The following is a 16,372-nucleotide window of genomic DNA, read 5'->3' as shown; positions in this document are numbered from 1 at the left end:
ATTAGGCAAGGGTGGAGCCCATCGGTGGATGAAATCACTCTGATTGGCAGTTCAGCTCAGTGCATGAGAGGAGAAACAGAAGTGAGGAAAGTAAACAAACAGCTAAAGTCAAGACGGAGTGAGACCAAAACAAACTTGTTACACTAAGATTATCATCCCTCTTTAGCCATTGAGCTCTTTATTGTTCACTGGCGCATGGTACATACACTCTGTTCTTTCAATATTTGATTGTATTGTTACTGTGCTAACTGGCTAACTATTGTCGAGACAGTCTTCCAGTTTCCCTTTTTGAATGACAAATACAGACTGTCACTATCTGCTGGTGCACAGGTGCAAAACGTACGTGCTGGTTGGCTGTAGGTTGTGGTCACTGCATTGTGTTCATGTGCAACCTTTGGACCAAGACACAGGCCACAGTTGGCTTTCATTGTCGCTCGTTCTTTAAAGTCAGTTTGGTGTGTCTGTGCCTTTAACATAACATTTCATAGCTAACTAAATACTTACCTAGCATCTTCTTAGTTCATTTGCTTCTGAACTACAGGGCGAAGGAGGCTGCTCGTGACCTGATGTCGAGGTATGGTTGGCGAGTCATGTAGCTGGTGAGCGAGTCACGTGGCTGCTCCAGCTGGAGAAGTTTCAATTGGTTGCAATGTTGCAACCTCAGCTGCTAGATGCCACTAAATCCTACACACTAGACCTTTAAAAAGACAAGCTAGTTTATCCTAGCTAATATCATATATTATGGCATATTTTAAAGTGTGTTTAAAGTACCTTTGGTGCCAAGGTATATACTGAAATGCTCCTCTGTTGCTTTGCTATCAATCCTGCAATGCATATTTTCAATAACATATTGTTTTACCATTATTACATGCAGAGCGTTGTCCATAATATGTCTTTGAACAACATATAAATACCAGAATGTGACAACCATCCCTCCACTGTGCTTCCTTCTTTTCCTCATTTACTGTTATCTCCTGTTATACACACAATATATCATTTAAATTTAAATGTCCAGTGTAGTAGTTTTCAGTTTAGTAAATGTAGAAAATAGATGACAGGTTATTAGAATGACAGAAACAGCCGAGAACTGTGATTTCATTAATTTATTACTTCCCAAATTCAATCATCCTTACTCTCAATACCTCGACTTCAAACCCCGACACGCACATTTTTCACAGAAATAAAAATAAAATGCAGCTAAAAAAAAAAGTGTGGGTAACATTTTTTTTCCACTACCTCCTTTGCAGTGCCACCGATATGCAGAAACACGAGTGTGACGAAGTGTGTGCGAACACAAAGAAGACATGCAGTGATTCCCTTTGAGATTGCACTTAATAACAGACTGTAAATTTCCAGTAGTAGCAGCTGTACTGTTCTCCTACAATAAACCTCTGCTGAACGACCGTGTACAGCTTATACGGCTAACTCCAAACAATGCCTCTGAGCTACAGAGGACAAAAAACATGCTGTCTGTGTCATGTGTCATGTATCATGCGGTGTAGATATTTACTTTTTAAATCAAAGTGAGATGTTGACACTGAGCACCTAATAAACATACATGTCAGACAATGAGGAGTAGTTACAAAGTACCACAGTAACAATCATCCATTTTCAAATCCACGCCAAAAGTCCTCATTAGCCAGAGAGAAAAGGCAGTGTCAAAATTCACCCGTATTCCGACACAATCTCCACGGGCAGGACGAGCAGCTCCTGGATCTCGGGTGGCGAGTTAACAGGGTTGAGCATTGTTTCTGCCTCACCCTCGCACATCACCGCTCACCCCGGCTCATTTTTTTGCATACTTCACTGTCGTCCTTCCCCTGCGAAGGCACTGGGCTCGTGTGACATGGGCTGACCGCGACAACCAGCCGTGTCACTTTGTTGCATCATCACACAGAATGAAATGTCCTCTTCCTCCACATTGCTGTGCAGTGTCAGGCTGCTGCCCACAGTTTGGTGATTTAAGCCCAAAGACAGGCGTTGAAGATTCAGTGGATTTCGATGTGGACCTGTAAAGAGATGAAGAGGCTGTCAGGGAAAATGAATGGATGAGACACTCTAGACATGCGTGAAAATGTTAACAGGTCATTGAGCTCAAACTTCAAATCAGCAGAATGCGTTCAGCTGCCAGTATATAAGGTATCAGGTTTATTCTGGAGGCATTAAAAGCAGTTGAACCAGGGTGTATACAGGTTTTTGACAAATGAATCTGCTGCTTTTCAAGACCTTTAAACCAAATTTAAGAGTGATTTTTGGACAAATCATCTTTCTCTTATTCAAGCATTGCATCTAAGTATAAAGGTGGACTTTCACGCTGATGAGCTTGACTCATTTAGACAAAAATAATTGAAAAAAGAATAAATTAAAATAAATAAAATGTTTGTGGCAATCAAGACCTCACAAATTCAAATGTAAGACTATTTAATGACTTTTACGGCCCTAATATTTAGAAAATACAGACATTTTAAGACTTTAAGGACCTGCAGACACCCTGAGTTGAACTGTCATTTAAATTGTAAACAATTAAGAATTAAATTTTAATTGATGGTGAAGCATCAGAGACAGTTGAAGTGTCAGCCAGTATGTAACATCGACAGCAATAAAAATGTCAGTTCCCATTTGAAGAGTAAGTTGAGAAGAAGTAGTTGAGAGAGCAGTTGAAATGTCAGTGGAAGTTTAAGATCCTTGTCCTAGTTAAATAGTTGATAATCAATAAATTTAGTTCTTCGGTGAGCAAAAATGCAATAAGCAGTGGTTTTAAAACATTTTGTGCCCAAGCCACACGCCAAAATATCACACCTGTATTTATATCGATGCACAACAGACTCTAAAGCGTGTGTTATCACTCCTATCATGACATAAATGTTTCTTTTTATTTACTATTATCAAATAACAACTGACAACTGGCTATTACGAAATGAAATGTCTGTTAAGAAATGATTCAAGAATTCATTTTTAAGGTTTTAAAATTACATCAAAGCACCAATAGCACATCCATTTAAAGGGAAAATAATGTAAGACAGTGTAAGGCAATGTGATGTGTCACACACTTACAATTCCCTCGCATGAACAATGACAAGAGGGTTCCCTGTAAAGGTTTTTAAAATTAAATTAAATTAAATGTTTTGGATAGAGTTTGGCTCTTTATTAGGAAATGTGTGTGCATAACATACAGATACAGTCAATTTAAAATTAGGTAAGGTAATCTACAAACAGTCACTAGTACACAGTTTATCCACCAGAGAGAGAACTGACGAGTGAATTTTTCAACTGTAAAATAGCTCCCTTATGTATCAACTGGCCACAACTGTAAAAATTAAAAAATCTAAGTGCGGTTTTTCACCAATTATTTTCAGCCAATGCATCCTTGTGGAATATTTTAAAACTCCCAGATATCGATATCAGTATCTGCCTCAAAAATGCAGCATCAGTCAGTCTGCAGCAGATATATTAAGGGAGATATGAAGAAAATCAAATACCTCAACATCAATATTGCGACAGTATTGTAGGGATAACTAGTGGTGTTTTACCAAAATATTTAAAAATGGAGATGTTTAATAAATAACCATCGTTCATAATAATAACTTACATCACTTTACTGTAACGCACCCTTTAAAACCACCAAAAGACAGTACTTGATATGACATATTACCATATCTAGAATGTAAGATGATATGCTCATATTATGATAATGATATAATATCAATATATTGCCCAGCCCTGACCCTAACCCTACCATTTTCTAATATTTCACAGACTACTAACTGACAAAGTATTGGGCAGATTAGTTCATAATAACAGAAAATTGTATCCAGTATTTAGTCTACTGTCATTGATGTGAATAGGGTGGACAGAATAATACAAACACCTGTCAGTATATCACAATACAACTGAACAGCTCCACAAACTGAAGCCATCATGTTGCATTAAACTGCATTAGCTGTACCTGATAGACTATTTTAAAAGGAGACATCTAATATCTGTGTAGAGAGGACACATCTTTACAATAAACAAGGCCAGAGCCAATATTGTCTTGACTTTATTGTCATAAGCCAGCTGGTAAACAGCCACTCTAACTGACCAGCTGGTCTGTCTAACTGAAGGAGGGGTGAGTGTTTGAGTCGTTACCTGTAATCTGACATTAAACATCATCGAAGCGACCAGGTAGACATAAGGGAATCTGATTCGCAGTCGCCATGCGAGATCAAAAAATATCAACAAAGTCCTCGTCAAGCCTTTGGAGAACACTCCGTAAGTCCGACCAGCGGAGCCCGAGAAGCGGAGCACCAAATAAGACAGACTCGCCATCCGGGCGGAGTCTGCCGGGGCGGTTGCTCAGGTTACTGCGTCAGGTAGTGAGGTGAAGTCACGAGCAAAGTGCTGCCTGATGGATGACACTTCATATTTCTATCGCTGACTGACACCGAGCTCCATTTTTAATTTGCCTGGTTGTGTTGGCAGGGTTGCTCCACCCCGACAGCTTCTCTACCGACTCCTGTTATGGTCAACGGGAGGACACATAGCGGTGTGACACACGGAAGTCTGAAGTGTACAGGTGCACGCTTTGCCCCGAGCACAGACTCCCTGGCAGATTTTTTAATTTTACTATCAAACAAATACGTAAGTATATAACACATAAACAGATAAACAAAACTGGTCATAACTAACGAGTATTAAAATTAGTTACACGTAAAAACAACTACATAAAAATTATCTAAAATAATATATTATGTGCATACTGTATTTTTCATGCCTCCACGCCAGCGTGGCCGGAGGCATTATTTTTGGGTGGTGTCTGTCCATCCATCTGTCCCATTCTAGTGAACATGATAGCTCAAGAACACCTTGAGAGAATAACTTCAAATTTGGCACAAACGTCAACTTGGACTCACAAAATGAACTGAGCAGATTTTTGTGGTCAAAGGTCAAACGTCAATGTCACTGTGACCTCCTTGGTCTCATTGCTGTGAAAGTGATGTCTCAAGAACACCTTGAGGGGATTTCTTTAAATGTGGCGGAAATGTTCACTCAGACTCAACAATGAGCTAATTAGAGTTTGGTGGACAAAGGTCAAGGTCACTGTGGCCTTGTCCATCACATTCCAGTGAAAGTAATATCTCAAGAACACCTTGAGGGAATTTCTTTAAATTTGACACAAATGTCCACTTAGACTTAACAATGAAATAATAATAATTGGGTGGTCAAAGGTCAAAGTCACTGTGACCTTGCATCTCTCTCATTACTGTGATTGTCATATCTTCAGTACACCTTGAAGGCATTTCTTCAGATTTGACACAAATGTTTATTTTAACTTAACACTGATCTGACTAGAATTTGGTGGACAAAGGTCAAGGTCGCTGTGATTTTGTGTTCATCTCTTTTCCGTGACAGTGAAATCTTAGGAACACTTTGAGAAAATTTCTTCACATTTGACACAGACGTCCACTTAGACTTAACAATGAACTATTTGGATTTTGTTGGTCAAAGGTCTAGGTCACTGTGACCTTAAATCTGTCTCATTCCTGTGAAAGTCAAATCATAAGAACACCTTGAGGGAATTTCTTCAAATTTGACACAAACATTCACTCAGACTTGATAATGAACTTAGTATTAGAATTTTGTTGGTCAAAGGTCAAGCTCATTGTGACCTTGCATCCAACTCATAGTTGTTAACGCAATATCTCAGGAAATGCTTGAGGAGTTTATACTGTGTTGACCCTTGAGCACTAGTAAAAATGCATCGCAGTGAGTAAACCTAATCAAAACATGGACAATAATACAAGAGGAGGAAAACCCATTACAAAACAGCAGTTAATTTTTTTTTTTTCAGACATCTTTTGTAACACTTTATAGAGATACATGTTTTTACCAGGTGGAAAAAAAATCATGAATAAAAAAATGCTATATAAATACTATATAAATAAATAAATACTATATGTATAAATATATATTATATCATATTTTGTACATAGATGATGATCTGTTTCTTTGTGTGGTATGTTATAGACCTTTCACTCTATTATTATTATTATTATTATTATTATTATAAATGTATTCATTTATTTATTTTTGTTCAAAATCTCTGAGGAATGTTACCAGCACCTTGTTAGAATTAAGGCAGTTCTGAGGGCAAAAGGGGGTCCAACCTCGTGCTAGCGAGGTGTACCTAATAAAGTGGCTGGTGAGTGTAAGTGCTGCCCAGCAGGCTTCATTTATGGGACTGAAATGTGTCTCAGCCTGTTCTACAATGAGGAACTGAATTGTTTTTAGGGCAAAGTGCACAGCCTGAAAGCCAGAATTCAGGAAAAATTCCCAGTATTAGGGAACGACATGACGTCATTTCCTCAATCCGTGCCACACACTTAATAGTCCGTCTTGATTGTTATTTTGTTTTATTTCTTTAATCCGCCGAGTAAACATTTCCTTCTAGAAAAAAGCACCACTCCAACGCATTTTTCCTGCTTATATTCTCTGACTTTTCAACCTGGATTACCAGCTTCCTGTTTCGAGGACGGTGTGGTTTCTGTGGGCGTGTCATCCCAGCGCACCGGATGCACCATCTGGTGGCGGTGGCTAACTTCAGTTTTTTTTTCCTCAGGGGTGGTGGCCGCTGTTTTGCTTCATAGCTTCCCGATCAGCCCACGAAAGCATGGGAATGTTGCGAGGGAATTTCTGAGTAAACTTGTTCTAAAGTGCTAAATAAGTTACCGTAAGTTCCCCCCACGAGCTGTTCCACACCCCACGAGCTCCGCAGCACCACCGAAAGCCGTTAGCGAAGCGCTGTTGGGACATTTCAGCGGCGATCAACTCCGGACAAAGGAAAAGAGACTTGTGAGCTAACGTTAGCTGGCTCCCGGGCTAACTTAGCATTCCTCTAGCTGCGGCGCAATGCAGGCCATAAAGTGTGTCGTTGTCGGAGACGGGTAAGTTAACGTAATCGAGCTGAATATCACTTTATGCTCCCCACATTACATTTATATTAAGCAACGAAGTGTAACGTTAGCTTAAAAATGCTGTCACAAGACTAGCTAACGTTAAAGCCTTTTGCTTCAGTCTTTTCCTAACGGGTAAAGTTAGCTAACAAGCTTCAACTTTAACTACCTGTTTACGCTACACTGCTATTAAGTTAACTTTTAGCCTTTTAACTACACGAGTCATTCGCCAGTAATTATATGCAGTGTTATTGATATAGTAAACATTGCAAAATAGCTAGTATGGCTAATCTGTGACTTAAAGTGTTTTCCTCACTCTTGGGTGAGTCAGACATCACAGGGCAGTTCACCCATCCCTCCCAACCAGTTTAAGATTGAGTTTGGCAACATTTACTTAACAATGGGGAAATCTCAGGAGTTAAGCAGCTTGTTTGTGTGTTGGTGTTAGTTGCTGTGTAATGCACTGCTGTGTTCAGCATGGGGCGGGTGTCTTTAAAGTACAGTTGGTAGGTTTCTGCCGGCAACAGATTGGTAAATGATTATAGCATGAGCTGTGACTGACTTTTATATGTGTAACAATGTGTGGGAGGTAAACATTGCATACTCATAACTTCTAGTGCAGGGTGTGGTGGATACCACAGCAGCAGAGTCATTGATGGGCCCATGACTGCGTCTAATTTATTAATTTCGATTTCGACTAAGGGGAAGCTTTCACTAGAAGTGGTTTGACACTTTAGTTTCATGTTTGGCAGACACACTTCCTCTAGTAGTCTTCTTGTACGTACATGCAAGCCTGTCCTCCCAAAGTGAGGGTTCACTTACCAGTAACTGTTTTTGACTTGGAGGCTTGAGTAAAGCTTAATGGAGTGGTCGACTAATCAATTAGGAGATTGACAGTAAGGTACAGAGGGTAAAGGTTTTATTACAAGAAAAAAATGACAAAAGCGCACCGGTGCCAGACTCTCAAATGTGAATATTTGCTGGTTATTGTTTAGTTATTTGCACAATAATAAGAAAATACAAGATATATAGATACATATAGATATAGTACCAGAGAGGACGGAAGCCTGATTATTTTTTAACCTTTATTTAATCAGAAAAATCTGTTTGAGTGTCCTGGCTGAGACAGGCAGCAACATAAGTTACAGACAGACAATGTAGAACACAAATACATAATAAAAACGCTCTAAAACAAACAATTTAAGTCACAAAATAAGATTACTACAAAGAAAAGCCAATTATGTCAATATATACTAGAAATTAACCATAACAACACATGAAAACAAAGACAGGCTAAGGCACACTGTGACATTCACATAAAGAAGTGTGTGTACAAAAATCTTGCAACAGTGCTGGCTCATTCAAAGTCCTCCTCATTTAAATAACAAAACAACCATACATTACTCATCAAAATGAAACAAAATAAGCTACAAACAAACAAGAATCACAGCACAAAAATATCTTTACACATGAAAAAGAAACAGTAGTAAAAGAGGAAGAACTGCAACAACAGAAGAAGAAACCTAAGATAAGAAGATATAAATAACCAGTATAAGTAACATGCCAAAAGATTCAAAAATGAAGTGAGAAATTTCTTATAATGTGACCTAAAAGCTGACAATTCCAGCGACATTTTCAATGAATCCTGTAAGACAATTCGACAGTAGGGTAAATGGAAACCAAGTAGTTTCTTAGTGGTTTCTTTTTTAAGATAGCAAACTGTAGGGATGAGCGAGTACACCATTATCTGTATCTGTATCTGTGTCTGTTCTTGGAATGGGTGTATACCAGAAGTAGAGTTTAAATCAGTAGTGGGTTGGGCCTAATCGGAAGTTGTTATTTTGAGCCGGAAATTTATATGGATTGATTGGAAGTTGCAATATTTATTACCTCGAGAAAGGTATTTATAGAATAGCCTCAGAATTAAGCTTCAGGTCATTTTTTTTTATCACAAGAGTAAGAGATTTTCCTATCAGGAGTACAAATAATGACACATTTACTTCTATGATACACGTAATTGTAACAAGTACATTGTTTGTACTGGTTTCATCCAAGTATTCGGCTCAACCTTAGTAAACTGAACAGGCTGTCTCTGGGCTCTGGAACGCACGTTGGACAAACATGGATCTGTGTCTTAAGAAAAGTATGATGGACATTTTCCACTACTTCCTGACATTTTTGTTGAGTCAAATAATTGAGACATGAATTGACAAAAGAGTTGCAGCAGTGAACCGTGAAACTGTATACTGTGGTATGAAAATTGATGGTTATCACACTGTGTATGTTTGCTTATCTACTGTACTGAGAAAAAAGCCACCTCACAGGAATCTCACCTGTGCCCGCATCTCATTTCCTCGTTGACTGCCCGTCAGTGTTTTTACACATACTTCCATTATAACAAGCATTGGTTCAACCTCCCGAAAACTTCTGATTTCAGTGTCTTAAAGCTACAGTTTGTAACTTTTATGAACTTTCTGTCATAGTTGCTGAGATTACTCTATTCTGAAAGAAGTACATGAGACAGATAGTCCGTTAAATAAGTCATGTCCCTCCTCCCCTACTGCTTCTAATGGCTTTCGCTCAGATCTGCTGCAGCACACCGAAACAATCAGAGCCAAGGAGTCTCTATTGCAGCTGTCAGTCATCCTCATGTCAACGCTGATTATATTTGAATCAAGATTCTGTCACTGCATTGCTTGTTTCTTGTCTCAGATGTTTCCTAAACATATGTTAGTGTACTGTTTAGCTGTAAAATAAGAAGTTGTGACCCAGCCGCCATGTTGGAAACTGTCAACAGTAATAATAATAGTGTAGGAGACTGCTAATGTACCAGAAATTCTCATATCATTGCAACTCTTAACTGATGATAGTAATAGCTAGTTGCAACTCTTCTGTCGTCCAGTCGTACAAAAGAGGAAACATATCAGTTCATACCAAAAACGCCTTGTTGCATGCCTGTTGTTTTGTTGAAGGGAGTGACAATATAAATACAAATAAAGTCTTTTTTCCTCTTCTCCTTCCCTCCAGAGCTGTGGGTAAGACCTGCCTGCTCATCAGCTACACCACCAATGCCTTTCCTGGAGAGTACATCCCCACAGTGTGAGTATCCGAGCCTGCAGACCTGATTTATTTATTTATGTCAGACTGGAAGTCGATGGACGCTAGCAGTCAATCACTCGTCTCCACCCTTGTTTCCTATACAGTCCCTGCACGATTGAATTGACATCTTGATCCTGCTTTTTAGATGAAAGCGTGGTAGCTTGCAGAACAGGTTACAACCACTGCTGACAGTAACTTATCATAACAAAGATTCAGGGAAATGGTGTTGCAGGAAGTTGCGAGGAAAACACGCACCGTATCTAATTCTAGATCGGTTATGGACCCAGTGTTGTGCTGCATCATTGTCAGCGTGGCATGGACTGGCTCCACAGCAGGCAGTTGATAAACAAGATTTTAGCTCAGCAGGGCCAAATAATAAGCTATGAGTCATTTTCAGGAGGGAGCTGAAGGAGCAGAACAGAACAACAGATCAATCAAAAGCCTGTTTTTATTTCCTGTCACTCTTTATGCCAGTATTAATATTATATTTGTGTGTATGAATCCCGATGGGTTTAACTCACTCTCACATCATTACTTCTGTCAGGTTCGATAACTACTCGGCCAATGTTATGGTTGACGGGAAGCCGGTGAACCTGGGCCTATGGGATACAGCAGGACAAGAAGATTATGACAGACTCCGCCCACTTTCATACCCACAGACGGTACGATAGCCAGACAATGCTGTATTATATTTCACTTATTGTGATTCTCTTTGATGTGCGGTGTGTGCCTTGTAGTATATTCTGATGACTGTGGCACTGTTACATAATCTGTTTGGAAAGTTTGGGAGCCTTGAATGAATAAGGAAGTCAGAGGGAAAGAAAAACACCACACCTTTGTGCAACATGGACACAGGAGGGTTTTTGCTTCTACTGTTCTTAACAGGAAATGATTATTACAGGCTCTGATTGCCTTGTTTTCCTTGTCTTCCCAGGATGTGTTTCTCATCTGCTTTTCGCTTGTGAGTCCTGCCTCCTTTGAAAACGTCCGTGCCAAGGTGAGTTGATGCGGGCGCCAGGGGAGATTTTTCCAGGGATGACTTAGATTTGTAAGGATTTGTTTTCACCCATAGCTGGAATTACTGGTTTCTGATGCAGTTATTGGCTGGGTAATCATTATCTGGTTTTACTGCCTCATTATTAAAATTTGAAGAGCATTTTTTTGCAGAACCCAGAAGGACAAAAGCACTCTAATAATTTTGCCCTGTTTGGTTACATAGGTTCAAAACAGGGCCTTTAACTTCAAGTTATCCACATTTAAAATACAAAGTATTCCACGCTTCATGTCAATTGCACTGAGTTATTTACATTCCTGACGCTGACTGGCTCAGTGCAGCCAGCATTTAGCCACTTAGGCTGCATTCAGATCAACTGCAGCTTCATGTAAACAGACGCAGCTGTTCGTTCATTTGAATGGAGCTAGTGCCTCCATGCAGCGCTGGTAGCTGTGCAAAAATGTTGAATCAGGCACAACTTTTGCTGGCTTTCAAGCTGTAAACTCATCTGATATCCCTTGATTCGCAACTATCCGTTACTCAAATTGGACTGCCAAGGTTGTGTCTTATTGTGTCACTGGTATCCGGAAAAACACATACCCACCAACGCAGCCCCCCATGCTGTTTCATTGCAGAGCTGTATTGGGTCTGAGCGCCAGCTCATTCGCCACTGCAGCAGAGACCGCTTTGTGAATATGAAATCTTTACAGACTCAATGAGATGCAGACTGAGATGGCTTCCAATAAATAATTAATGAGACATTACAGTCCGATTGAGCTGACCAGTTACTCGATCAGTTTCAACCTCTTTTACTTTAAGCCTTATTTATGCAGTGAAATTATCTGTTTGTTTATTGTTTTGTCTCTTGCTATGGCGGCAGAAAGAGACAAACCCTTCACTGTAATGATGTGTATTGCTTATTAAGAGAAGTTTGTTCCTTATGAGATGATGGAGCACAAAATGCATCAATCCATTTAATTCCCACTAGAAGATTGTTGCTCAAAGTGCAGCCCGCGGGCCAGTGGTGGCTCTCGGAAACATTTTGTGCCGCCCCCGAGCATGACAGGAAAGCCTGCATTATATTTTAATCATTTGCAGTCCAATTCAGCACGTACAATTTCAGTATTGTACATTTAATAGACTACTAGATGACTGCATCAGACTTCGCCACCCTAACAAGCATTTACCAGGTTAGGAATGACAGATTGTAGGAAGCTACTGGTTGCACCTCATGAGTGTTGCGGGAATTGTACTCTGTCATCAGTGCTAGTGCTTTTAGAGGAGGGAGAACTCAACTGCACTTTCCTGTGTGGCCCACAGTCATTTGCTGGCTCCCTAAATAAGCACTCAGTCATCAATGCTGGCCATATACAAGGCACATACAGTTATCTCCATACCTTTTTAACCTTTTACTTTGAGAACTTAACTGAAAATGTCTTTGTATTATGCAATAGTCCTGTGTCTTCATGAGAGTCTACAATAGAATATACAATAATGATATTATCGCAGTATCTTTCCAAAGTTTTGTCTCTTTTTTTGTTAAATGAATTACAGTCAAATTAATATTAGACAAAGGTAGAGAGGGAGAGAAAGTGAGAATGGGGAAAAAAATGGAATTTATTCAAGAGGTGCTGAATTATTTACATGATATTATATGAATGTTGTTGACATGATTTCAGTATTTTATTTTTTTTAATTTTTTACTGTCAATACCAGTGTATTGTGACAGCCCCATATGATACATTACAAGAAAAAATATGGCAGTTATATCAGACTTGATACGGTGTAGTAGAGCGCGGCTGGGGCTGCATTTTCCTGACCGAACCCAACCCGAGTCTGAGACCGTTATAACCGAGCCCGGCCCGAACGCAACAGACTTTCTGATTTTTTTAGTTCGAACTTGACCCGAGCATGACGCAGTTTGTTACCTGACAAAGTTATTGTTATCACGGCTACCGCTTGACTCTTAACTAAGTGTGTAAATGACCACCAAAAAGCTGCTGTTATCCGAATCTTGCCCAAATCATCGTCCCGTCGGGCTCGGGTCGGGTATCCACACTGTGCTGTGTAGCCTGTATTTTTAAAGAAGGATTGAAGTGACAGTTGTTGGGGCATAAAACCTATGATCTTTACAAATCAAGACTTCAAATGCAAAGTCTAATCAAACTGTGGGTTGGAGAAGCTTGACACACCGAGAAGGGAGTCACAGTTAGTGATGAACCCACAGGATCCTTTTATCCTCTGACTCTACCGAGTGTTGTAGCGTCTCTCAGCTCATTGTTTTGGTTTTCCGTCCCACGGCTTCACTGTATTGGTTCACTCTCAGCTTCACTCTTGTGCTGTCGTGCCCTCTCCTAAAGATGATGGTTTGAATGCACCCCTTGGTCATTCTAGAAATTGCATGTTCAAGACCGATTTGGAAAGTTACACCTCTAACCTCTCAATGTTGTGCTGTCTATGCAGTGGTACCCTGAGGTGAGACACCATTGTCCCAACACTCCGATCATTCTGGTGGGTACCAAGCTGGATCTGAGAGATGACAAGGACACCATAGAGAAGCTTAAGGAGAAGAAACTCTCTCCAATTACATATCCTCAAGGACTTGCGATGGCCAAAGAGATTGGTAATTGGAGTTTTATCTGACTTGTTTTTGTTTTTTTAAATTATTTAAAGAAAACAAATATTTGATGTACGGTTTCCTCAGGTTCCGTCAAGTACCTGGAGTGCTCAGCCCTGACTCAACGTGGCCTTAAAACTGTGTTCGACGAGGCCATCCGGGCCGTCCTCTGCCCTCAACCTGTCAAGAAGAAGGGGAAGAAGTGCTCTCTCCTCTAAGACTTCCTCCACTGGAACGGTTACAGGGGAACATGGCCGCTAGTGGTGAGGGGGTGGCTAAAGACACAGGAGAAACACACCAGTATACACACAGAAACCATGTACTTCAGATTCTTTCCTTCCATAAGTGTAGCTACAGCAGTTCTACCAACCGTTTCCATGACAAATTTGACATAGCGTCAGATTTAGGAGAAAGGGTTGGAAGATTATAGACCCTAGTTCTTTTCCCAACAACATATACTGTATAGACAAGACTATGAAATTCTTGAGGCCTTCTAAAATGAATTGGATGTTTTGTAAAAAAAAAAAAAAATGGACCGTGGAATGTTTTCAATTTGTTCTTCCACTGGTTGTCGACCTTTTTTTGTTTACAGTCTTGGTTGTTTGTTTTGAGTGAAAGAAATATTGCCAAATACATCCTGCAGACGTGCTGTATTTTAAAAAGAAAACCTTTTGTTCTGTCGTCTCGAACCTTCAAAACCTTCAACATACAGCTGACCATTTGCTGTCGTGCGCTGCTGTTTGTTCAGCTCCATGATCGATGGCATTTTGTTCATTTTCACTTTGCGACGGCAGTCATCGCACTGTCACCGAGGAACTTGAAGTAACCACCTGTGAAGTTCTTTTTGCCTCAGATTACTGTTTGTGCACCATAAATCTCTTTACCAGTCAGTTTTCAGTCCTAGCACACGAATCATGTTAATTCATGCTCATGGATTAAATGACGCCTGAGACGTACTGAAAACTCCTCTGACACCAACTGTGCTATTAAACCCTGACAAATCTAAATGATCCAGTATTTTATGTGTTTGGCTCCAATCGGACCGGTCAAGTTTATGGTATTTTTCCTTTTTCCTCTTCGCAATATTTCCCTCGTGTCTCTCAACTGTGTAGCTGCCCAGGAGTGCAACGCTGAGAACTTTATTAGCTATTGGATTAGAACGGTTTAGGTGTTTTGGTGGCGGGAACAAGAGCACCTTTAATGCTCTGTGGGCATTTATCCGAAACCTTTTGTGCAGCACATTTTGATTCTTAATAGCATCACTACTGGCTAAGCAATGTCACTAAGAAGAGCATCAAAGCCTGCTAATAACAGTAACAAAGCTACTGTCGGTTATGGTGTAGTATACAGTGTACTCATCTTTTTGTTATAATCATGTGATTTGACTGTTTTGTATCTTTCTTCACAGAAGTTACACTTCACTCACTGTATTGTCAAACTAACACTATGAATATCCTTTTGTTTTATTACCTCTACAGTTAACGCTACCTTAATCTTCCCTACAAGCCTAGCTTTTTGTAATTAATGCTGATAGCATGTATGTGCAACATATACTGAAAACTAAGATTAGAAATCGCAACAGTTATATTTTTTGCCTATTTACGAAATGTATTTGAACTACTAGATCAGGGGTTAAGTACATGTTGCTCATCTGTATTGTATTCAGACATCAAGCTGTGCTTTAATTCAAGCCAATGTTGTGACTCTTTAGTTTTATGGATAAAAAGCTATTGTCACTTTTTGAAAAAGCCAATAAATTCAAGTAAAACAGACTCTGCTCTGCCTCTTTGTTGGACAGCTCAGACAGTTTTCCCTTCATGCAACACTTGTACTATCGACTAGAGATGCACCGATCCAGCTTTTTCAGTTTCGATACTGATCCCAATACTGTGGCTTTAAGTATCAGCCGATAACCGATACCGATCCGATACCATGGTTGACCTAAAAAGCTTTATACCTTTACATGTAGAACAGAGAAGACTAGAGGCATCAGGCATTGATGACTACACAGTTCTTTCCTAAGATAAAATGAAACAGATTAATCTACATCTACATCTTGTAACTCTTGAGACAAGTGTTTGTTCACTTTCTCGTGTATTTCCGACAGTGCGGTCTCGGAAAAATATTTGCTTGACGGCAAATTGTACCATGGCTCCACGTGATCCAGTAAACTGGTGCTCCATTTGGCGATGTTTTTGTAGATGCTTTATTGAATTAGTAGTATTATACTTGGCAGTACTACCACCACCTCTAGCAACGTTCACTTGGCGGACATTACAAACTGCTGTCGGGCTAGTTTGAGTGTTCAGTGTGAAATACTTCCACACAGCAGATTCTCTCCTTCGCTCCATGATGTATCCCGTAGCTCACGTCACAATAGATTTAAAAGAAAAGGATCGCCTCAGGTATAGGGTTGCATTTTCCGATACCCAATCCATCCATATTGATGATATCGGGGCCGATATTCGATCCAGAAATCGGATCTGTGCGTCCCTACCATCAACTGAATCCTGCTTCAAGTAAATCTTACGCCTTAGACATGCATCCCAATTTGATCACAAGTGGGCCGCACCATTAAAACCATTGCATAATAACCTACTCATAACAATACCTCCAAACCTTCCCTGTCCTTGTAGTGTAAAGAAGTACATCCTGAAAACGTTCTCAGTGAATGAACAACAAACTAGTGCAATTTCAACATGTCTGTTTTTCCCTTTTCACTTTACTCAC

The 16,372-nt window shown here is 39.9% G+C and overlaps 2 protein-coding genes across 2 annotated transcripts; one reads left to right on the top strand and one right to left on the bottom strand.

Annotated features, from left to right (window-relative positions):
- Nucleotides 1–1,088: 1,088 nt before the first annotated feature.
- On the bottom strand, nucleotides 1,089–4,514 carry smim10l3 (small integral membrane protein 10 like 3). Its single transcript, XM_033644359.2, has 2 exons — nucleotides 4,129–4,514; nucleotides 1,089–2,009 (listed from the first exon to the last, which is right to left on the bottom strand). Exons 1-2 carry the CDS (start codon nucleotides 4,306–4,308, stop codon nucleotides 1,989–1,991), a joined length of 201 nt encoding a protein of 66 aa, XP_033500250.1. The 5' UTR covers nucleotides 4,309–4,514; the 3' UTR covers nucleotides 1,089–1,988.
- Nucleotides 4,515–6,549: 2,035 nt separating this feature from the next.
- rac1b (Rac family small GTPase 1b) lies at nucleotides 6,550–15,414 on the top strand. Its single transcript, XM_033645083.2, has 6 exons — nucleotides 6,550–6,923; nucleotides 9,960–10,031; nucleotides 10,576–10,693; nucleotides 10,966–11,028; nucleotides 13,489–13,648; nucleotides 13,730–15,414. The coding sequence occupies exons 1-6, from the start codon at nucleotides 6,889–6,891 to the stop codon at nucleotides 13,858–13,860; spliced, it is 579 nt and encodes a 192-aa protein (XP_033500974.1). The 5' UTR covers nucleotides 6,550–6,888; the 3' UTR covers nucleotides 13,861–15,414.
- The last annotated feature ends 958 nt before the right edge of the window (nucleotides 15,415–16,372 follow it).

The sequence above is a fragment of the Epinephelus lanceolatus genome, chromosome 18 (assembly GCF_041903045.1).
Source record: "Epinephelus lanceolatus isolate andai-2023 chromosome 18, ASM4190304v1, whole genome shotgun sequence".
NCBI classification, from domain to species: Eukaryota; Metazoa; Chordata; class Actinopteri; order Perciformes; family Serranidae; genus Epinephelus; species Epinephelus lanceolatus.
The sequence above is the reverse complement of the archived record's forward strand: the minus strand, read 5'-3'. Positions and strand labels throughout refer to the sequence as shown.

Coding starts and splice junctions, on each gene's coding strand:
- smim10l3 (XM_033644359.2), bottom strand. CDS start 4,308: ATGGCGAGTCTGTCTTATTTGGTGCTCCGCTTCTCGGGCTCCGCTGGT. Junction 2,010..4,128: donor TGTTTAATGTCAGATTACAG/GTAACGACTCAA, acceptor ATCTCTTTACAG/GTCCACATCGAAATCCACTG.
- rac1b (XM_033645083.2), top strand. CDS start 6,889: ATGCAGGCCATAAAGTGTGTCGTTGTCGGAGACGG. Junction 10,032..10,575: donor GGAGAGTACATCCCCACAGT/GTGAGTATCCGA, acceptor TACTTCTGTCAG/GTTCGATAACTACTCGGCCA. Junction 10,694..10,965: donor CACTTTCATACCCACAGACG/GTACGATAGCCA, acceptor TTGTCTTCCCAG/GATGTGTTTCTCATCTGCTT.